The sequence below is a fragment of the Pyxicephalus adspersus genome, chromosome 4, assembly GCF_032062135.1.
Source record: "Pyxicephalus adspersus chromosome 4, UCB_Pads_2.0, whole genome shotgun sequence".
Taxonomy (NCBI): Eukaryota; Metazoa; Chordata; class Amphibia; order Anura; family Pyxicephalidae; genus Pyxicephalus; species Pyxicephalus adspersus.
In genome coordinates, this window is record NC_092861.1 from 75,915,246 (window position 1) to 75,939,395 (window position 24,150).

The window sequence follows — 24,150 nt, forward strand, 5'->3', positions numbered from 1 at the left end:
GAGAAAAAGAAAGAAAAGGGAAAGAATGGAAAGGAAAGAAAGAAAGAAGAAGAAAAAAGAAAGAAAAGGAAAAGAATGGAAAGGAACGAAAATAAAAAAAGAAAAGAAAGAAGGAGAGAAAGGAAGGAATGACGGAGACTGGGAAATAGGAAAGGTAGGTAGATAAGGAGAGAAATGGCCACATAAATGGCAAAATACATAGATAGATAAATGAAAAAATCGAAATATAAAGGCAATTATATAAAAAAAAGTAGGCAGATTGAAAAAAGGAATTGTAGGTAGGTAGGTAGACTGATAGAAAAAAAGAAAAAGCGAGGAAGTTGGAAGGGTAGGTAGATAGATGGATAGGTAAAATGAAAATTGACAAGAAGGAAATTAAAAAAGGACGAAGGAAGAAGGAAAGATAGTTAGACCTATAGAAAAAGGAATGCAAGCTAGAAAGTGGGAAGGGTGGGTAGACAGAGAAATGGATGGATAGAATGAAAAATGGTAGGTAGAAGAAAATGAAAATGAAATGAAAAAGAAGTCAGGATGAAAGAACAGAAAGGTAGGTAGTAATAAAAACGAATGAAGGAAAGTAAAAGAGGTGGCTGGGTAGATGGGCACTAAATGCACGAAGTGTTCCTGTATTCCTGTGGCAGCCCTGACCCAGTCTATACATTACATCGTCAGACTTTTTATCTCGTCTAAAATCACAATAAACCCCAGTAGTTTTCATATTAGTCGGAAGTTTTCATTGACAGGAAAGCCTGAGAGGAGGAAAATAATTTGCAAGTCTGTGAAGGTTTGTAGGAGTGATCACAGGACAGGCTGTATAGTGACAGTGCGGTGCTGGTATGGTGAGATGTATCTTCAGATGAGCCAGTGACAATGCCATCTTCAAAGAGCCTCACAACAAGCAGCCTCACGTTTGATATTTTGATTCAATAGGACCTGAGCTTCACAAGATCCCCCTTCTCTGTTTATCACTTTCTTCCTTCTATTTCTCATTTCTTCCCCTCTCCCAGTGTCTTTCTGGTGCCTGCTCAAATTAAGCTTGTCTTCTTTCTGTCCTGACAACTCTTCCAGGAGTTGTCCTTCTTCAAGCTTCTCAAAGCTCCTCTCATCCTGGCTGATCTTCCCCAACAATCACTCTGAATTTGCTTCTTGTCTAGCAGATGATACTTTGTCAACGCTGAACAATCAGGGATTTCAGTGCTACTGTGCAAACCCTGCTAGAGAAGGTTGTGGGCTTTGTAGAGGAAGGGGTTAAAGTGCTGTCACTTAGATTTCATTGCTATGTATTGTTATGCTAATGTATCCAGGTATTGTAAATATACATATACAGCATGCCATCTCTGGTCTTCTGACATTATATATATATATATATATATATATATGCAAGTTCAATCCATAAAGAAGGCCTTTGATCAGCTAAAACTTCCATCCCTTAATGAAATTCTGATTTGACTATTTAAGTGTATATGGATGTAATTATGCCTTCTATCTCATGTTTTTATTTTTTCTCAAAAGGTCACTAAAGAAATATAAACTCTAAACACATAGCTTTAAAGGATGATTCATACTTATTATTGGATACAGAAGAACCTGCAGAAAAATTACATTGAAGATGCAAACTTAAAATCCTGGGATCACTTATACTTAGCCATTTTTGTATATCCTCTCTCAATTGTTTGTGTACCCTAAATTACCTACAAAATAGCTATATTAAGGGAATCTATAAGGATTAAAATCAATAGCAAATAAGTGAATACTATTTAGAATAGGATGGAAGTATAAAATGAACCTATAAAGATAAATATATAACAGCATTGTTTTTTTTTAATAATTTAAAATAGTGTAGCAGTATAAATTGAGTATATAAACCTCAAATAAATTATTGTTATGGATAATGATAATCGCGGATTATTTAAAACAGGATATCAGTATAAACTGAACATATAGGGCTCTGTTTATAAAACAGGGAATCTGACATTCCTGCACAGATTTCTTCGTGGGAATCTTCCATGTGTTTCAATGGCAGTAAATGAAATGGAATGTCAGAGTGTCTGTTTTATAAATAGAGCCTATAGACATTATTATTATTATATAAACATTTTTTTAAATATTACTTGGAATATGATAGCAGTATAACTGAAGATATGAACCTTAAGAATAATTTTAATAACAATAATAAAATTGATAATAAAACATTATTTAGAATAGGATAGCAATATAAAGCATGAACATTTATATATATCTATATATATATATATATATATATATATTAATAATAAATTGATTCATTCATTCAACAGAAGTGCTTGTGTTTAATAATAATATTAATAACAATAATTATTATCATGAATGCAGATATAAATCTAAAATACAGATCCTAGACAAAGTAAATCCTCCATGTGTATTTATTACCACCACCTAATAATATGATCACAACACTCAGTTTGCGAAACCTCTAAAGCTACTAAAAGACTTTATTTCTTTTTTTCCTATAGTGTAATAGAGAATAGCATTGAGGAGTGTATAAATGTTCATTCTTGTCCATCTTCCATAAATAATGAGTATAAAAACAGAGAAGAGAGAAAACTTGAAGTGAAAGGGCATCTTATTAGATGAGGTTTGTATGTTTGCCATTCTGCAGTCATGCAGTCATAGTAATTCAGAAGGAAAAACATTTACAAATCATTAGTATTAGGCAGTCCCATTATGCAGCCCCTTTCTTACCCATTCCATTATCTTTCCTTTTACATTCTCATGTAGCTAATTTTACCTCTCCATTTTTATTGCTGTGCGTACTAACCTTTAAGCTGCACTGGGTATAATAGAAGGGCAAACAATTTTCTCACTGTTAACTAGACAGCATAAATGTCACATGTTGCAGACTGAAGCCTATTTGCAAAAAGAGAGAGACAACAGCAAATTCATAACATGCAGCAATCTTAGCCATTTGCTTTGGACAGTCATGGCGCTGGAGCTTTTCCTGTGTAGTTTTCTCTGATAGATTGTTTACTGCAGCACTGAACAAAGAAATAGTAGCAGGCACTGTCATTCATCACTTGGTAACTGGCCTTTTCAGACAGCAAGTGATCACTAATGTATTTTGGAAATATCATACCTAAAGTGGTTCTGATCTCATTGTTATTTACTACCATTTAATAAAGTGGACCTAATATATATATATATATATATATTTATTTATACAAAAGGTATTTTGCACTTTCCTTCTGGACTGAGATACTGGTGTGACTTGCTGTAAAGTTACGGTGATGCATTTGCCTATAGCAGACTAATGATACCATCTTCACCTGGACAAAGTCACTTGACTGGAGCTCAAGAATGGCTTTTTAATAATGAAAGTTTGAGCTTTTAATGTTTACTGTTGTTGTATGACACAAGTCATCAGAAATGAATTACCGTATTTTTCGGCCTATAAGACGCTCCGACATATAAGACGCACCCAATTTTAAAGGAGGAAAATCTAGAAAAAAAAGATTCTTAACCAAATACTGTAGTAAAATATTTTATATCAACTGTATAAATCGGGTGAGTATGATATTTTAATTATTTTTAAAAACTGTGTTCGCTGTATAAGACGCACCCACTTTTCCCCCCCAGTTTTGGGGAAGAAAAAGTGCGTCTTATACGCCTAAAAATACGGTAATTTCATTCATGGCAATAAATGAGTCTGGATTGAGAGTTTTTCCACTTTTAACCAGCCAATGATCACTGAATATAGGTTACCTGTGCCTTGATGAGGACAGTGATACCTTGTATTTCTCAGTGATCACCAATCAATGTTGCAGGTCACTAAAAGGTAGGAATGGATGCCCACTCTCATCTAATTTGTGTGGCACTGATCTGTTTGATCAACTAGATTTACAGGTATGGAGTACAAAGTAATTCCTAAATAGACCTTTTTTTAATTAAAACCTAGTGGCCGGTCATACTAGGTAAGTATGTGGTTAGCCATATTCAATTGGTGGTTAGCAGCTGGGTTTGATATTATTATGATATAATACTTCCAATACATTACTCTGAACTTGCCCCTAATTGTCCTCACAATCTAACAACCCCACCATAACTCATTTCATGTGAAAGCCAATTAGCATACCAGTATTGTTTTGGGATGTACAAGGAAACAGAAGTGACAACAGGAAGCATGCACAAACACAGGGATGACATACTAATATAGCAAGCATTTAAAACATGATAAATATTTTATTTTACATTGTTAGCACTTGTCTTGCTTATTATTATTATGTTTGTCAAATTAAAAACAGATCACCCAAAAAAATCACATTTGTAAACTGCTAAATTCCATTTGTTATGTGGTTAAAGCCTTCATGGTCAATGGCATAAATGACTGACTTGTTGTAGTTCAGGTTCATGTGTTTATCTGTGATGTTTACCACGTATAAAGATTAGACCTAAATATTAAATCTGTTGGTTCCACCAATTAGAAACAATGGATCAGACAAGAGAGTAAACCTCATCCCATCACTGTTGTTCCTCACAATAAGCCAGCACCACCAGAGTTCTTCTCATTCCTTTTTTATTAAAAATAAGTTTGTGAGTGTTGCAAAGGTTAAGATCTGGATGACATATTACCATGAGACCAGACATCGGACTATCTATGTGGTGATTAGGTAGGAATAATGGTTTTTAAAAGGGCAGAATTCAAACTATGTCCTTATAAATCACTGATTTGGAAACTAGTGGCTGGATAGATCTATGAAAGATCTATTATCTTACTATTCACCCTTATTAGCAACTAAAGATGGGCAATTCATCCTGCCAACCCCTCTTGAGTCCATGCATGGCTATGTCATTTAATGGCCCCATTAACCAATGGGAAGGTAAGCCATGGGGGGGTAGCATCTTTGATCAATAACAAAAGTGATAATTCAGAAGTCCCCTAGTGCATTTAAATGGGTTTAAAGGTAAAATCCAACACCTGTAGGCACCTGCAGTGTTTGCATGCATGTCATTTACATTTTTATTTATTGACAATAGGCCTTGAGTAACCTTTTCATGGCCAGAGTTTATTTAAAGCACAGATCCTGTTCAACAGTGTGTTGTATTGCAACTTTATAATGAATTTGAGTTTGCAGCTTAACATCAGGCCTTAGAACTATAAACTCACACAGCTGGCCATTCCTGCTTCTCTGCTACAAGTTTAAATAGCATTCTGACAGTAAGGGGGCATTTTGCACATGGATTTAAAGGGTTATTGTTGGCAATATGATATTAACGTAGGAACAAAAACTACCTAAATCTATTATAAAGTAGAAAAACTAAAGAGATAAAAACAACATTTTGGGGTAATAATAACAACTTGCATAGTGGTTCATTCAACAGAAAGGCTTCTGTTTATCATTCTGTATGAATTCAGATGCCAGAAGTATTGAAACCTTGGCCAGAGAATAGCAAAATGTAGCTAAATATATTTGAAAGGTATTAAGAAGACATGTGCAGAAGTACATGTCCACAAGAAAAAAATGCATGTTTTCTGTAAAGGCAAGTTAGTTATGTAAAGAAATTCATTGGTTTAGTAGTGCATGTAACTCTCAATGTGTCCGATAGGTGGCACTGTGTTCATTTTCACTCCCAATGACTACAAGCATGCTATTTGTCAATCCTAATTAAACCTTTAAACAACCTATCACAATGTTACAGTTTTTGTATGTTAACTTATGATTGACAGCTAATATGCTTGTATTAATTATGACGAATAAAAACAGATACAGCATCACCTAGTGGAAGAAATTAGAATGACAGGCTCTAATAAACCATTTTATTCCTAACAAATTTTAATTTTTATTTACTGAAAAACCATGCAGTTGTACAAGTGAACAAATATTCACTTTGAACACCCAGTTGAGACTTTTTGTTTTATACACAAGATTTTGATGATTGAATAAAGTAAATTCAATTTAATTGGAGTGTTTTATTTTTATAAGTGTTTAAAAGCATTATGAAAAAATAACTTAATTTTGTACAAAAGAAACACATATATAAAAAACTGATAAAAAAAACACATTCTCCAAGCATACAAAGCATAAACATATCTCCAAAAAATGTTATTAGGCAAAATACATAAATGGCCTAAAAACAGACACCTAAAAAAAGGAGGTCCTAGTAAGTTGGTGAATATTGAGTGATAATGCATACATGTGGGCAAGGCGAGGCATGTATGTTTCCTGAGTAAGCCTTGCAGCTTCCATTGTTCTTCTCTCAGGAGAGATGGGAAACTGATACATAATGGAAAGCTCTTCCTATAAAGTGTATCAGAGGTGTGTGTGAATCATAAAATGACCTGAACAGAATTACACAAATATAAATAAAATATAAAACCATGCTTTATTGCTAACCTCCCATTTCAAAAATGTAAAACTAATAGTGACTTATTTACAGGGATAAGATCACAGGTCTAATTCACTACTTTGTGTATCCTGATCACCACTTTTATACCACTAGACTTTTAAAGGGGCAATCTGATTTAGCACTGTGGAGACCAGTACTTTGATCATCATATTGTATTTACACTATAAAGGTGATCAGAAACCCTGCACACTTTAAAGGAGGACTTCCTTATAGTAGTAGACCTAGGACCAGTACATTGTTTTTCAATATTAGGGTGCCACATCCAATAAAGTTCTAAGATTTTAAAGCGTACAGTGTATCACAGAGTTATTGTCATCATAAAAACATAATTTATTATATTATTAAAAAGTTCAAAGATATATTTCTTTTACTGCAAACACAACATGCACATTCAATCTCACAGAATGTTCTGCACGTTTCACAACAAAACCTTCCTCAGGACCGATAAAACTGGTAACATGTTTGAAATCATCTCTGCCAAATAATAAAACCAGAAATAAACATAGCAGCTACCAACATCTTCCAAGAAGGCATGCTTGGGGGGGGGGGGGTGCACCAGACCAGGCAGTACCGATCTTTGGGTCTTGCTGTACTTATTATTGATTTTTATTGACTTATAAAATGATTTTTTCTTAGGCACTTTTGTTTCTGCCTAAATGCACACCTGAGGTATATGTTGTACACATGCTTTCTGTTTCTGGAGGTTAAATCTGCCCATCAGGGGCACTACCTTTCAAGAACATGTGAAAGAGTGTGACAGGGCCCATATTTCCTACTAAATGGTAAAAAAAGCTATTAGGACTACACCTCACTTTCACCTAAAGGAAAAATATGAGTAGGGAGACAGTCTCCCCTTCACCGCATCACTTTTGCATTAGAACCTTCTGGCATACCTTCCTGTTCACAGGAATACGCCATCTGTACATGACCACCTTTACATCAATTGTTCCTAGGAAAATGAAAACCAATTAATGATGAGAATTGATTCAAGGCTATAAAGGGAATACTGTACCTTCATTTAAAAAGGGATCTAAAGAGAACCATTGAGAGTTAGGCTTTTGTAAGTACCGTATCTAAACCAGTGTTTCTCAACCAGGCTTCCATGATACTTTAGGGTTCCCCCAGAGGTTGTTAGCGGTTCCTTAAACAAAGAGCAATTTCCAAATCTCAAGTCAGTTTATCTGACACCAACGATCTGTAAAGATGGAATTCCTTCCAGAGGCCTGCAATGTAACAGGCACTCTTCCTATTGACCCCTTTGGCAATGTACTGTGAGCTGTGAATATATAATAAATATTGCAGGGGTACCCTGAAGACCCAAAAGCTAGATTTTAGGGGTTCACCCATGTTAAAAAGGTTGAGAAACACTGATCTGAAAATTTAGTCTATGATAAATCTTAGGTTTACCTGTTTATTATTTATAAAGTACCCTATTACAAAGCTTTACTTTGTATATTTAAGAATGACTGTAAGCATAACATAGGTCCCCTGAGGTGTGTCAGTTGATGCCTTGTTAATTGTCTGTACTTATGAAGTCTTCCAGCTCTTAAGGAGACCATTATCGTTATACCATACCGTTATTGAGCACGGCATCCTGTAGTTCACTCCTCTTATTTGCAGGGCTGTGTTATGTGAACTGTTAACTGTATGAGGTCAGGCAGTTAGAAGAGCAGTGCTATCAGGATTCAGGTGGCCTGTTACCTCTAACCCCCCTACCCCAAAGTTATGAGTTATTCCTAGTAAGTTAAGTAAAACTGTGCCTCCAATTAAATATGTTGTACTACTTTGCATATGTGCATCTGCAATTAGTTTTCCCCCTGAAAAATACCATTAGATCCCATCAGTAATATACACCTAATGCAGCTTCCGTGATGGTGTGGCAATGATGCTAAATCCAGAGAAGTGTTGTCACACTCATGTAGACTTTGCCTGCTTACACTACAATGGAATGTAAAATATTGCTTGGGACATTATTATTAATGTTAATATTACACAGTATTTTTATAGCGCCGACATATTACGCAGTGCTTTACAAAGGTATGTCACTAGCTGTCCCTCAAAGGAGCTCAAAATCTGATGAATGTCTCATAATATTGTCACTGCTGATTTACATGCCTATAGCTCATCAGTCAGCATCAGTCCTGCCCACTGCTCTCTAGATTGAAATCACAATATCTGTTACCAAAACCTCCCCACTGTGATCTCTTCAGATACGTCATCCTGGCCCAGCTAATCAAGATGGCCGAAGACCCTATTCCAGGAAGAAGATCCAGTGGGGATGAAACATCAGTGCCAAAGAGAGGAGAGGTGAATGCAATTAAAAAATACAGTATCAGGCAGGTAAGATTATTTTTTACAGATTGGACATCATCTGTCCCTTCTGCAATAAGGGATCTGCCTGTTCTGCCTGTTCTGCAATAAGGGATCACAAGGTTTTCATTTCTGAAGCTTTGGGAAGAGATATATAGGAACTTGTGCTTTATATGTAATAAATGAAAGCTTAGATGTATAATGTCAATCAAATCTGTTTTCTTTGGAGGAAGAGAGAAACATGGAAAGAGGAATAACTGTCATGGTTGTGTATTCTGACATTTCTAAATACATGACAAGGAATCTCCTAGATTACGAATGTGCAAATTAAAGTTCATAACTTTAGTAAATACAACATGTACCTGAATAGACAACTTACTCCAGAACACCTCCACTGAGATACAATCAATGATTCATATGGTGAATGTTCTAGGTAACATACCCCAGAGTTGCATCTTGGTCTTTACCCCACTTGCCCTTTATGACCTGAGCAGTTTTCAGAATCTAAAGCTGTTTTTATTCTGCTTTTTAGTCCTACCTACCTAAATTAACTTCACATTATTTTTTCAGAACAGATGGGGAAATGCACTTTTACCAGACAGTGATAAATAGGCATTTCCTTTTATTTTGTTTTCATAGTTACATTACAATATTCAGAATGTAAAATAAGAAAGCTACATTTGCGTGGATCCCACCTATAAATATATCATGTAGCAAATTCCACTGCTTATTTTTCCTTTTACTGTGACAAAATTAAGCAAGCTTTTTTTTTTTTTTTACAAGGACGAAATGCAAAATGGAGCTATCAGGACAAAAAGCAGGGTTAAACAAAGAGACAATTTATTGACAAAGTGGATTTTCCCTGGGATCATTTAGAATGCTTGTCAGAGTATAATACAATGGCCAGAAACAAATGGAATGCTTTGATTAAAGGCTAAAGGCTCATTTCTTTACAACCACAATGGTCTGGTGACTTTAGGTTCACACATGAAAGCAAGCACCCAAAATAGCACTGGGAAGATCCAACTCCAAAACGTACAGAGTACAATACTAACCATATGTCTGGCACTGTTCACCACAGAAGTTCCTCCTTATTGTTATATTGGTGTTATATTCTTCACTTAACGATTCCCAGTGTCTATTTCCCCGTTAGTCCAGGACTTGAAGTGCGTAACTCTTCGGGGAACGTCATCAGAATGCCTTGAACTCACTTGAAAATACTACAGAAATTGGCACTCAGTTATTATGTTGTGCAATTTTCTCCAGCATTTGGAATCCACCCAATGCGTAAGGAAGAAGAGAAAACCTAAGGAGAACGTAATATGGCATGCAACTGGATTGGAGGCAGCTGGAAAAATGATATAAATATATTATGAAAAAATGTTGCTGGGTTCTTCAATTTGAGATCTGGGAAAAAGTTGGCAATCCCACCCCAATTAGAGTCTTCTAGTAGTTTGCAGGAGACCTAAAGCAATGTAATGCAATGCATTCCATTCAGAATGGTTCTCAACATTTAAGGTAACCCAGGCACACTAACCTACTAGCATAGTAATAACATCCTAAATGTGTGGCTTAAAAAAAATCTAAAATTTTTGGAATTCCTGATTTATCCAGTTCCATCTTTATTTGTATTTTTGCCTTTCCCCCATCAAACCTCCACTTCCGTACATCAAAAATTTGCAGATCCCTTTTGACTTTAATTACATAGTCCCGAAAACAGTTCCGAAGTTGTCCACATGAGCTGTTACAATAACCATAAAATGCAGCAGATAAACTTCAAAGCACTAAACATAAATGAATGCCACAACCATAAGAGCAGAATATCATATATGTGTGCCATATTTTAATTTAGCAGATGAAAAAAGAATTGGGTCAGTTGGTCACATGCAAAATTGGTAGCAGATCTATCTAGGCCTAGTGAATGAGCTCCAAGACATCAGACCTGAAATAATTTAGTGAACTGTAAAACACAAAATAGCACCTGAAACCACCCCAACTAAAAAAAAAGACCTTTATCATCTTTACAGATTATTTTGATCAATATAAATACTACAATATAGGATAAACGAGGTACGGTAATTTGCATGCAACCTCTAAAATCATGCTCCTTACTTCTAATTCTGTACAAAATCAGGTACCAAGTTCATTAACATGCCGAGCACAACTTGTTTCTGTGTACCATGTAATTAAACATTAAACAACGCTGCAAGAATTGATATGCAAAGCATTATGGGTAAATTATCAAAGAGTACAAGAAAACCTATGAAAACTTCCATTTAGCTCTGGGAATTTAGTTCTGTCAATGTGCATGACTCTGACAGAAATATTTATTTTATGACAATTAGCAGTGTATATTCTTTGCAGAATTGTAGAAATGTTTAGAGTATAAATAAACAGTAGTGTGAAGCGACATACATTATATATATATATATATATATATTCTGGTTACCCTGTACACACTACTACACAAATTAAGCAAAGAAGAAAAATGTTATAGACAATAAGAGTGGATGCAATCAAGTACATTTTGGGCAAAATTAAATATTAGGAACAAACAATAATAATTCGAAGGATCTACATTAGTTAATAAACTGTTAAAAATAACAAGTTAAGTTGGTGTAAAGCTATGCACACATGCCAGGTGATTGTGGCCCGACACAAGTGGTCATTCTTGCCACCCCACCAGCCATGATCTGCTTGCTTTGCACAGAGAAGCACAATGTAAAGCCCTTGTCCAGCCTCAGTGCTCACCAGATGCCAATTCTCTAATCTAACTCTGCACTCTTCACCTATAACAAGCCCCACTCGTCCCGGGAGGTTACTAGTTGTGCCATCCCAGCACATGGTTGGCACCAGGACTTTATGTGCACAAAGCAGTCTGGGAAAGGACTGATGGAGGACCAGGATCCCACAAGGGAAGGACAGGACACAACGGTCTGTAACCAGGTGTTCCACAGATAATGTGGTACAGGAGAGTCCAGCAGTGGCAAGTCCAGGAAACAGAGCCAGAGGTCATATAAAGGGAATCAGTCCGCCTTACAAGGTATCCAAGGTTAAAGACAAAGCAGAGTTGGGGGTCACAAGCAAAAGAACTGTCCTGGCAGCAAACAACTGCAGGGTCAGGGAACAGGCAGATTAGAAACATGTACTCAGATAGTCACACCGCTAGCAGGTCATCAAGGGTAAATGCTACAACAGGCAATTAGTGCTTGAAAGTTGAAAAGCTATAAAGAAGCAGCAGCCAATGGTAAGGCTGATTCGTAGGCAGGAAGTAATTTGCTCATTGGCTGCAGAACAATCTAAAATCTCTGTTAGCTTCTCATAGCCTCAGTATATGTGCTAGGGATGCCGAGATTGGCATATTCACAGCTAAAGAGAAACTGGGGATGCTGCAAGCTGCAAAGCAGAGGACAGACAGCCAATAGTTTGATCTTCTTCGCTGTTGCAAGTGATGCTACCTGAGGGAATAAACAGGGTGCAGTAGACTGTGGTGGCTTACAGTGCCTGATCGCTGGCCAGATAAGCACTCCTAGCACACAAAAACCTAGGGATTATGTTTAAAATGAGAGTGATTGATTTACCTGCATCTGTCATTCCCTGCTTTATAAATATGCTACTGGGTTTACTAATCAAATATCATCAATATATATTTATGTGTATATATAAATAAATATATATATATATATATATATATATATATATACACACACCGTATATATATATAAATGACATGGTTAAACCAAACAAAAATATTCCATTTAAGTCCCATCAAAACTTTGGACAGTACATAAATATCTCTTGTAAATGCAGCTTTTAGCTACTATCAAAGGTAAGTCTGTGCGAGTTATGAATATTATGTGCATGCCTTCACAAGCAGAAAAACAGTATTATGAATAAATTATGAATCATGCAAGCATTAAATGATCCTATGAAAGAAATTCTAAGTGGAACCATTTGATTCGTGTTTTTTTAAGTCTTGTAAATCAAGGGCCAATCTTAGAAAGTATGTTTTTTAATAAACATAAAACAGCATCTATAAAGCCAAACAAGCAAGTCAGGTCCTGAGCATTGCAGAATCCTACAGACCAGAGCAAAGTCAGATCTGCGCAATTTATCAGCGTCTTCAAAATGGATAATTATAACATTGCTGCGGGATGTGAGTATTGACAGCAGTAAATGCCCTGATGCTTCATAAAATAAAATTAAATAAAGTCACATTGTACAAATCATAAATTAAGCTCAACCTAACTCAATTATTAATTGAGACTTCATTAGCAATGAGTCTCGGGGCAGTTGCCATTTATTTTCCAACCATTAGACAGAGGCTGTCAGATATAATCTTGGTGGATGCATGCAGAGTTCAACAAGTTCTAGTACTAGTTAAAGCGGGATGAAAACAGTGTGTAGCAGGTGGAGGGGCAAGGTTTGCTGCGTGATCAGCAGACAATCACTTTGTGGGTAATAGGAACATCTTTCTTAGGGCACCAGGCTTTCAATATGCCACTGAGCTTCCCTAATGGCTTTCATCTGGTAAGAAAGCATTATTACTTTTGTCAAGTGTTGTGACAAATGTAATGCATTATTAAATAAATCTATCTAGGCATAACATATGTATTTTTAGGGTGTGTTAAGGTTTTAAAGTCCTATATTTACTATACAGAATGTTATTATAACAAATATCTATTTGCTATGTGCACAGGCTCTGCTTCCCGATCTCATCATTTCATAATAAAAAGCCAAGTTCTGAGTAAGAAAAAGCAGTTGATCCGGAGCATATTTATAGACTGATATTTAAACCATTGCACTGCCCTGAGGAAAAAGGTTTATTTGGCTCCTCTGATTTATTGACTGTCAGAGATAAGTGAGGTGGAAATATATCTAATAGGATGGTACGGATTTCTTCTTTTATATAATGAGAGCACAATGGAACAATATGCTATCTGGTGTTGAAGAGCAATTCCTTGTCACAAAGACCAGGCAGGGAGCCACTATTGTATTCTAGCACACTGCAGTTGTAGTAATAAAAATTTCACCAAGCACTGAGAGAGGGCCACCATTGCTGACTTCCGAAAATGCTAGTTTCCTGGCGGCCAGACTGATTTAATAGATTTATTACTTTCAAGTACACAGAGTTCTGACTTTCATTTCTCTAATCTGCATACATGTTTGTTCCTGGTTAGATGAAGAAAGTAATGAAGCAAGAAACAGCCAAATAACTTATTTTCAGAATGAGGCCTGCACTGGTAGCCCCCTGTTGCCTTCAGTGGAGATTTCTTTGATCGGACATCCACTGCAGTCCCAAAAAAACATCTAAGAAGGTGGCTAGAATAGCAGTACAAGTGTACTTACTTATTCATATCAATTTACATAATATTTTCTTTCTACTCCAACAGTCACAATCCGACATTAAAGTGAGCCTGTGCTCTGACTGTACAAATTCCTAAGCCTTAAAATCACTTTCAAATAACTTACACACATTGTTATGAAATCCATCTTTAAATCTTTTCTTCTCTCCTCTTTTTTTAGGTAGGTCAGGAATTTGTAAGCCCTGTAGCCTTCAAATAACACACACATATTTCTAAGCTTTTATAAATTTCCTTACCTGAACAATGAGGTGTGTTCCTGGATCAAATTATAGACTGATTGGTCTGATTAAAAACTACCAGGTAGCTGGTTATCCCTGTATTCATTCCAAGACCTTTTTGTTTTATTATTATTATTATTATTATTATTATTAATAAACAGGATTTATATAGCGCCAACATATTACGCAGCGCTGTACATTAAATAGTTTTAGGAAGTTTTTACCCTTTTGCCAAATGTAGTGAACTCTTCAACAACTGAATAAACGTGGAGAGCAAAAAAGAATCCTTCTTTACCTGGTCTAGTTAAATCACAGAGAGTCTTCCTCAAAATTCTTATTTAATATTTTATTTCCTTACCTATACCAAACAATTGTTTTTCACAACCAGCAATTAATTACCTTCATTCATTCTCTTATGTCCTTATGTTTCACACTTTGTTCTTTCTCCTAAATACAACTAGCTATTTTTCCTGCCTAAGGATTTGTGTTTCTGTACATCCAGTCCCAGTATTTACATGGTTCTAATGCAGAACAGTCCTTCCCGCAAGGTTATGCACTCCACCACCCTGCCTGTGAATGGACATTAAAAGCATGAGCAGTACATTAACTTATCTATCAATGCCACAGCATGCAAAGTTTATATGGGGTAAAGTACAAGAGAGTGAACTGTACACCACATTGGTGGTCATTCACACTCCAGTAAGCACATGAGGTTGTCATAGGAGGCTCTAAAGATGAAGGTTCTTCATAGTGGTATGAATCACAATACTGGTAAATTAAATTACACATATTTTGGCACCTAGAACTGTTCCCATATGTGTATTTTAAGTGCACTTAGCTGTTTGTCTAGAGTTGAGCTTTAAGTTACCAGCATTCTGCTGTGTAATCATCTCACATTACCACAGGCACACAGAAGAGAAGCTATCATTAGTTTATGGAGCAATGTAGTGAAATTAAATGCTCTAACCTCTGTGTCTAAATCTCTCTTGTAATTTCAACAGCAGAAGAAAAGCACACAGGGACTGGAAAATTAAAGATTGATCTACCAGCCCATTATTGGCAGAATACAACTACAAGTTCTTATTTGGTATTGGAAAAAAAAGATATTGGGCATACATTTTTATTACCAATCCATTATAAAAGAATAACCAGAAGTACAGAATTAAATTTAGAACAGATAACCGTTTACTGAAATTGATGCAGTGCATCCAAACACAGTAAGCTGTCATAAGACTGCTATGGTACTATATCTTATAGCAGAACTTAACACACTTTAACAAAAATCACCAGGAGATAAAGTTTTTGCACAGAAGACACACAAAGAGCTTTATGTATAAAACAGGCAATCTGACATTCACATTCTATTGTAACAAATAGACCTGGAAGATTCCTACAAGGGAATGTTTGAGGGAATGTCCGATACCCCAATTTATAAATCATTGCCAGGAGCCAAAGGGTTTTTGTTTAAAAGATTTTGGGCTCTGTCTCTGTGCTGGAGATAATGTAATGTTGTGTTAATAAATGGCTGACCACTGGCTACAAAAAAGAGCACCATGGAACCCAAAGAAAAATGACAGTGGAGATGAAGCAAAACCACGATTCTGAATCCGTCATCCCAGGAGGACAACACAGTAAAGGTAAGAAGTGGTTGTGTTCCATAATCAGTGGGTATGATACAATGTAAGAAAAAAGAGCTCTACTGACTTACAATGCTTTGCAGACATTTTCTCTAGCCCACCCACAGCCTTTATATTTTTTTTGTGTTACAACTTGAAATATGGTGTAATATATATATACGTTATATTTCAAAATAATATACATTCCCTTTAAACAATGCATTTGGCATACTAATAATGCAAGCAATGGTAAGTATATCTAGTGCACCATATATGGGATGATCACTGAATTATATATTTAAGAGGCAGGACACAAATGAGAGTAAACCATTTATTATTTTACTAATTGCCAATGATCTTGTGGATAAATGCAAGTTCAGCTGTCATCAAATACCAAGAATCATTTAAATAATGCATAGACACACATTTGCACCTAATCACATATTCCGCAAGGCTGCACATTTTTTCTTTGGCTCCCAGCCTATGCACTTCAAAGAACAATATGGAACAGCAATGAAAAAAAAATAGCAGTTAGTGAGATTGTAACGTTGATAGATAGGAGATTTAGGTAAAATGAGGGGCAACCAATTTGAAGTATATCTGTAAAATGCTATTTATTTTTTGTTTTTTTAAAGCAAAGCAAATAATACAAATAGAGGGACCCTCTAATCACAAACTGAGCCTTCTGTTATTACTACCCCTTCATTAATTCCAAGCCTAGATTGCCAAATAGAATGTGTAACAGCATAGAAAGTCATAGAAACCAGACAGCAATTTTCTAGTAGGCAAATTGATAGGTTGAGATTTGTTACCAGATATTCTGCAAACCTGAACACAACAAACAAAATTTACACAAACTTGGACAAAATAAACTGAGCAATGGATACTCAGTATAGTACGATACTCAGTAAATAATTATCAAAACTAACAAAGATCAAGATGGCTGAATTTACACACAAATCTCAGTTTTTTACATAAGAGATCTCCTTGGTTCTGCATTCTCTGCCTAAGACTCCTAATTAGTTAGTGAGGTTATCCATCATAGGATAAGGACCATCATTATCCATAAGGACCCATATAAAGGACCAACAGGAAACCTTGGAAGGTAAGAAGGCCCAAGCCCAAACTTGACAGAGACCCAAGCCTTTACAATTCTGCAGAACATTCTGACATGCAGTTTTTATTTTACTTAAGGCAGTCTGTTTCTGAATTTAATTTCACCCTATGCTCAATTTATTTTGTCCAAACTTATAACAGCTTTAACGAAAATTTCACATTAAGGTCAATTATTTAATTTAGGACACATTTTTAGGTTATTTTTTACCATTTCCTATAACTCTCAAGGTAATCATTGACATTGTATTTGCTCTCCAAACATGGAACCTGGAATCTACACAGGTAAGAGATCTGCACAACACTTTCCTGCCAACATTATTTTTTGCAAGTACCTTCAGATACTGATAAAAACAAATTGATATATGTACAGTGAGTCTGTGGACAAAGCTTCCAGGTATGTATGGCACAATGTTTCGCCTAATCTACACATCTTATATAGTTACACTCTATAATATATATATATATATATATATATATATATATATAATATATATATATATATATATATATATATATATATATATAGTCCATATTTGTACATCAAGTAAAACAAATATGTTGATCCTCCCCTTTAGTAAAGATCATCAGTTCCAGTGAATAGGCTTTTACAAATCTGTCAAACCTAAATGGAATCTAGACAAACATTTATCTTATACATCAGAGCAATAGCATTAACACAGCTTTATGCTAATATTGCTCAGTTCCTCCACTGGAGCCGCTAGGAAAATTGTTTGAAATCCAGTTAAGGGGACACGTGATCAACTATCAAGATGCAGTGCTTGGACCTACCTAATCTCTCTGCTCAAACAATAATATTTGTGGAAGGGATAGAAGCCATTAAAATCCAATGCAAGTTCTTAAACAGCTATGGCGATTTCTTGCTCTTATAGTTGAAATTTAACGTGTGAAATTACCTAACCTATGAGGTAGAAATATGTTGAAAAATGTTAGGACAATTATTTACCACAAATTCTTTCCATACTCAAAATTATTAAAGAACAGCGCTTCAAAAAACATACAATAGACTTGGAAAGTATGGTTATGCATTTGACCTGGAGAGCTTCTGTAAAGTACAATCCACTCTGAACCTCTACATATTAACCAGTTAAATCTGTGTATTTGTGCAAAAAAGTGGAAGAAGTAAAAAGCAGGAAGATAGGTTTAATATCTCTAGTAATAGACGGCTGCACAACCCATATATATTTATGCTATATCATGAGTAGATGGTGGTAAACATTATAAATAACTTTTTCAACACCATTACATTATATCAAAAAGCATGAATTCCATATGCTAGCTTCAAATCTATTCACACTTTTGATAACACCAGTGGTGGGCCAAACTTGCCTGGGTAATGGGAGCTCATCAAGCTTCATCTTTTTTTTTTTTTTTGCAATTTCAACTTGCAAAAATAAAATACATTGTTTTTTCTACTTATTTTTAACAATTAGAAAAAGAGACTTCTTTTTATCAGAGCAATAAATAAATAAATAAAAAGGCATACAGAGAACTATTGCTTAGTAATAAATATTGTGTGTGTTTGCCACTTGGGCACAGGGAAGTCTGACTTTTAATGTGAGCTGTCTTTTTTTATAATAAAAAAAAGAAAAGAAAAGTTAATCATAGGATCCATAAAAAGGTCATTACACTCAAGACTGACTGTAATTTTGGGAAAATAGCAGCATGTTGAATCACCAATGGTTTCTTATATCTCTCGAGGATTCTGGTGTTTGCTTTAATTTAGTAGCCACTTGCTGAACTCATATCAATAGATCACTCTCCCTGCTTATTATTTTACCCTTTTAAATTTATAGGCAAAGTTGCCATTTGAATGATATCATCAACAGACCTCCAAGAAATATATTGGACCACTGGGTGATTTAGTGCACAAGATTTGGATTTACCCTCACAATTTCAAATGTTACATTGAAATTCATTAAATCAATCTAAAAGCAGTAGATTTCCCAGTGAACACATTATGGAGACTGGAAGAGTCATCATTTACAAATTGGAAGAAAGTTCTGCGTTTCAAATAAAACTAAAATAAAGAAAAACAAGTTTGTTTCAGTTTTCTATTCACTGAGTAAAACTCTTTTTGATGGACACATTAGGATATCGTGAGGTAAATTCCTGTACTACTCGGCTGTCGATCTGTGAACAGAAGGACACGTCCAATAATTTAAGTTCTTTACAGCATTCCAGCAATTTCCGCAAAGCTGCAGCACTCACCATTCTAGTACCTAAAAAAAATACATAAAGCTGAGTGTTAAGAACAGGCAGGTTTTATATAACAATAGTTTACTTAATAAATAGGCTAAAAAAGAAATCATGCAAACCAGGATTTTAGTTTTATTTCAACTTATGTCATGTTGCAATGTAGGTAGTATGTTATTAAATAGATGAAACTACAAGAAATACAAGAAGAAACTAGAAGAAATACAAGAATTTAGAATACTAAATATCCAGGTCTCTCCACCAGTATAAATATTTAAAGCCTTACATCAGTCATTCTTAACCCAGAGTTTCATGAAAGCACGGAGTTTCTCCAATTTTTGGTAGGGGTTTCTCGTGCTGTAGGTGATTGACCTTCCATGTGATGATGCCTGCATAATTCTGCAACCAATGTCATTTGGTAAAGCCAGCATATGACACTGGACACCAATTTAGGAGGCTTTTTTTCCCCAATGACCCCGTAAAAATTGGTTTCAGCTATTGGTTTAATTATTTCAACGGTTACTCATGGGTCGTGCATTAGATGTTAATATGTGCACAGATATGACATATAATGATAAATTAATATTTTAATAATTTACTATAATTTTATGTCTTTGAGTAAACACAGACTTTTCTGGATCACTTTTTATCTGGGTAACCGATACTGTGGGCCATAGCATTGTTACCACAAGAAAACACGTCTTAATATTCCACCATGGATAGGAAAATTTAAGACATTGTACTATTCAGTTACACCAGTGACTTTACTTTTGCCTACCATAAAAGATTACTGACAAAAAATACTTCTAAGTGCCATGCTCTGTGAAAATCATGTTACTGTAGCACAAAATACCCCTATACCACATTTGCCACTCCATGGATGCAATGTTTGAATGAACTTGAAGGTAAAACCTGTTTTATATTTTTGATCTATACCTTTCATTTTCATTATTTTTTGGACAAATATACAATGTATTTTAAAAAAAATCAGTTTCTCCATTAGTGACAACAGGGGTTGAGAATTTGACCCATGATATCGATGCTACCCACAAACCTCACAACAATTGAATTACACAGGTTACAAGCAAATCACACAGATTATAAGAGAAATGTTACTACTACTTACCTAGTATATCTAAATACTGAAGATTTTGACAATTTGCAGCTAATTCTTCAATATCAGAGTCACAAACTGACCGGTTGGCTGTAAGGAATAGCTTTCGCAGACCTGTAAGTTTGCGGGCAAGATTGGTAAAGCAGCCTGTACCGCTATGCAGTGTAGGACACCATCCAAGATCAAGCTCTTCAAGAAGAGGACAACCAGCAGCCAGCTCTCTTAACCCCTTTTCAGTAATATTTTTACATCTCCACAGGTCTAGAGAACGGAGCTTTTTGCATTTGGCACCAATAACAGAAGCTATTAGGTCATAATCTTCAATCTGTAAAAATGTAAAAAGTCTATAGTGAAATACAGTGCACCATGGATTGCGAAGAGGTGGTGCACATAAAAACAGGAGGAGGTAATCATTACTAATTTAATTTAGACTGAATGACAGTGGGTTGCCTACATTTCTGCTGGAAGATACTTGCACAAAAAACAAAGTAACAGTTGTAAAATTCCTCCCTGTTTTACCATTATGTTCTCTACACTTCATACAATATTATCTGACTATAATTATAACTCTGTAAATGTCCACATGTTGTTCTCCTGATTTAACATGCATTTAGTCTAAACAGAAATTATTAAATTGCAATTGAACAGTGCTCATGGCAGTTCAGGGGCTGTTTTTGTCTTGCATTACATTGCACTGTGTTTCCTTTGATGCAGTATTACCCATTGAGGTGCACTTGATATACTGGCAGATCAAACTAGATTTTCTGGGTAAATCTGTTTAGCATTCAAATTAATAGCAAAAACAGCATCTGAAAAGAATGTTTGTGGACTTAAAATTGGCATTCTTAGTGATATGGCAAAGTTGATAAATGCCCCACATTGGGGATGAAAGGTTAAAGGCATAAATAATTAATAATCTTGCACAGGAATGTGCTGCACACTCCTACACTGTGCTTCCATTACATACCTTGGCATAACTTCTCCTCCAGCATTTAGAAGTTAAAGAAGTAGACATTGTATGTATAAAAAAACATTCTAATTGAAATAAGGACATTTTGTGATTATACTGCATTATGATCTGGAACCAAAAGCCTAACATCCCCTGTTGCTGACCTTAATTGCTGATTAGCTGTGAAGACTGAAATTTCATGTCAGTAGATTCTTTACCCCAAGCTCCAGGTTGCAACTGTATTTGGGAATGTCCCAAGATCTCAAGGTATGTGAGAGAGGTAGAAATAAAAAGTAATCTCTCTATAAGGTCTTAAGTTTATGCAAAAAGTCCAATGACAAGAAAATCTCAAACAGGCATAGCCAACAGCAAAAGGAAACTGTTACTGGGCCTCAGACAAACCAAGCTAACTTATCCTCAAAAAAGGGTCAGCTAGACTTAGCTCAACAATAATTACATTTTTAAAACCTTATTTTTTATCTCTTTAACAAACAAGTGTTTCCTTACTTACTCCAGTCTAAACCCAGCTGCCAAAACATACAGCACTGCTCCCAGCTGCATTGGAAAAGTTTCTATTACAGAAAACAGTTTTGGTGTTGTGCATCCCCCCCACACCTTCTGCTAAGCCAATCATTAAGAACAACTTATCATGAGTGTGGTTGTCTCTAAAGTTTAAATAATGTGATCAATGTGCCTGGGATCAGCCTTAAATCTGTCTTCTGTTTACTTCACATAATGTAAAACTACATATCCATGTACCTTGTCTATAGGTCAAAAACTGCACAACTAAAACAACTAATCTACTGGCTGGGTCAACTGGTAATAGAATTACATTACAGGAGGGACACAGATAAACCAAAACTGCTGTGTAAAAGTCTAGTGACAGACTAAATTTCCTTTTTAATTGTGCCCATTCTATATTTTAGGTTGAGACTCCATCTGTATGGATTGAAATGCCTGACCCAACCAACAGCCATAATATATTCTTATAATTTGAAGCCTGATGTTATATGAATATGGTTGCTCTAAAATTCATGTTTGGAATTTTTAAAATGAGCATTGCGTTGCTAACCAACCCAATTTCAAAAGAAAGCAACTGAAGTACAATAAAATTACAATAGAATTAATAAAAATACAAATTTTACTGATTTTTTTAACATAAATATAATAATGCCCATTACTCTGAGAAGTGCAATACACTACATCCTTACATACTGTGCCATACACAGGAACATCAGACATTGCATAGAAAACAATGATTGATGTTCCCACTAAATGTGCCGCAGTACTAGAACAGCTGAACACATTTATGTCCATTTCTGCTAAATTCTCCATTTAAGTAATGAATGGGGTCAGTGTGACAATGGATACCAAAGCAGATGGTAGTGAGTTGCTATGCATTATGGTATATTGCAACCCTGTGCATTATAGTGTGAATATATCCCAAGTTTGGAAAATAATTTTTTTTCCACCACCAATTTACTGTTATGCGTTTCACAGTTTTTAAAAAAATCTGATATACAGGTAGTCCTTGGGTTAGATACAAGATAGGGACTGTAGGTTTATTCTTATGTTGAATTTGTATGTTAGGTCGGAACAGGTACATTATTTTAATAATTGCAATTAGGACAGATGTTTGTCCCAACTTATTATTAGGCAGTGCGGTGTCAGTTACTGTATAAAATCCTCACTGTGAGTTAATCACAAACAAAGCAAAAAAACAAAGCAAAAACAAAAACTTGTTGGAGCCTAGACATTCAATAACTTTCGGAGCAAGCTGTACTTGATATGCAAAAAGAAACAACTGCAGAGTTTGTCTTGGTCATTAAAGAGTTATAAGATGTTGCAGAAGAGCTCATCCCAGTAAGATCAGCCTTTTTTAGCAAAAGTTTTCTTCTGCAAGTAATGCAAACCCTCTAAATGAATTGGCCAAAAAACAGAAAAAAAAATGCAGCAAAATTATATGATGAATTAAATGAAGTTTAGGGCGGCATTAATTGGTGGTGAAATTTACTATATATGAAAAAAATTGATAAAATACTGGATATTCCCCCAAGGCAAGTTATTTATTTTTACATAAAAAAAATTATAAATAGGTACTGGAGACTAAATCATAACATGAGGACTAAACAGAATCTGAACGTAAGAAAAGCAAAAAAAAGCCATAACTACCATTGAAGTACTTACCAAAACACAGCTTCCAAGGTTAAGGTGCTGTATCTCCGGACAGAAGTTAAGAATGCTAAGTAGAGTTGTTTGCTGCCAATGAATCATGTAAAAGCAGATTTGAAAAAGAAAAAAAAAGAGAAAGGGTCAATTAGTTCATCTCCTGCCTTGCTTATAATGCAGCTTTAGGTTTCCCTTACAAAAATTACACAAGTCATTTAATGAGTCCCCAGGCATCCAGAACATTGATTAGTTTATCGTGTAAAAATCATTACAGTCCAAAATGTCTGTCACTTTGTAAGTGATTTCTTATCCCCTAAAGAGATTCTTTTTCTTTTAAGTTTGGCAGCCTTTTCCCAGAGGACCTCTTTTAAAAAGAACGGTTAAGTTCAAAGATATAGTGAGGCCAGGTCATAAGCAAAGATACCCGAGAGCATCCCAGAAGAGCAAGCAATGGAATATCTGACATCTTTATCCAAAGACTGATAGAAATGCCAATAAGGCTGAAGAGAATCAGCATCAAGCCTCTGACCTTTGTGTCTCAGGATTGAATGAGCTGACAAGGATACCACTTGAAGCTCGACCCACTTCTACAATACTGAGCACAATAACTGTTACTCATATGTATTATGGGAAAATATTATACAGATAGATCTGCACACATTTTAAAAAAGCCTTAAAAAAGTGTAAAAAATAAATG

The 24,150-nt window shown here is 35.3% G+C and overlaps 1 protein-coding gene across 2 annotated transcripts in view; it reads right to left on the reverse strand.

The window, feature by feature from the left end:
• Nucleotides 1-17,499: 17,499 nt before the first annotated feature.
• The window catches only part of FBXL4 (F-box and leucine rich repeat protein 4), a 32,257-nt gene continuing 25,606 nt past the window's right edge, over nt 17,500-24,150 (reverse strand). For both annotated transcript variants that reach the window (XM_072408676.1, XM_072408678.1), the window contains 3 exons: nt 23,472-23,543; nt 20,348-20,660; nt 17,500-19,247 (listed from right to left, as the gene is read on the reverse strand). In XM_072408676.1, coding sequence (XP_072264777.1) covers nt 19,084-19,247; nt 20,348-20,660; nt 23,472-23,543 — 549 coding nt within the window. In that variant the 3' untranslated portion in view covers nt 17,500-19,083. The remainder of the gene's footprint in view (nt 19,248-20,347; nt 20,661-23,471; nt 23,544-24,150) is intronic.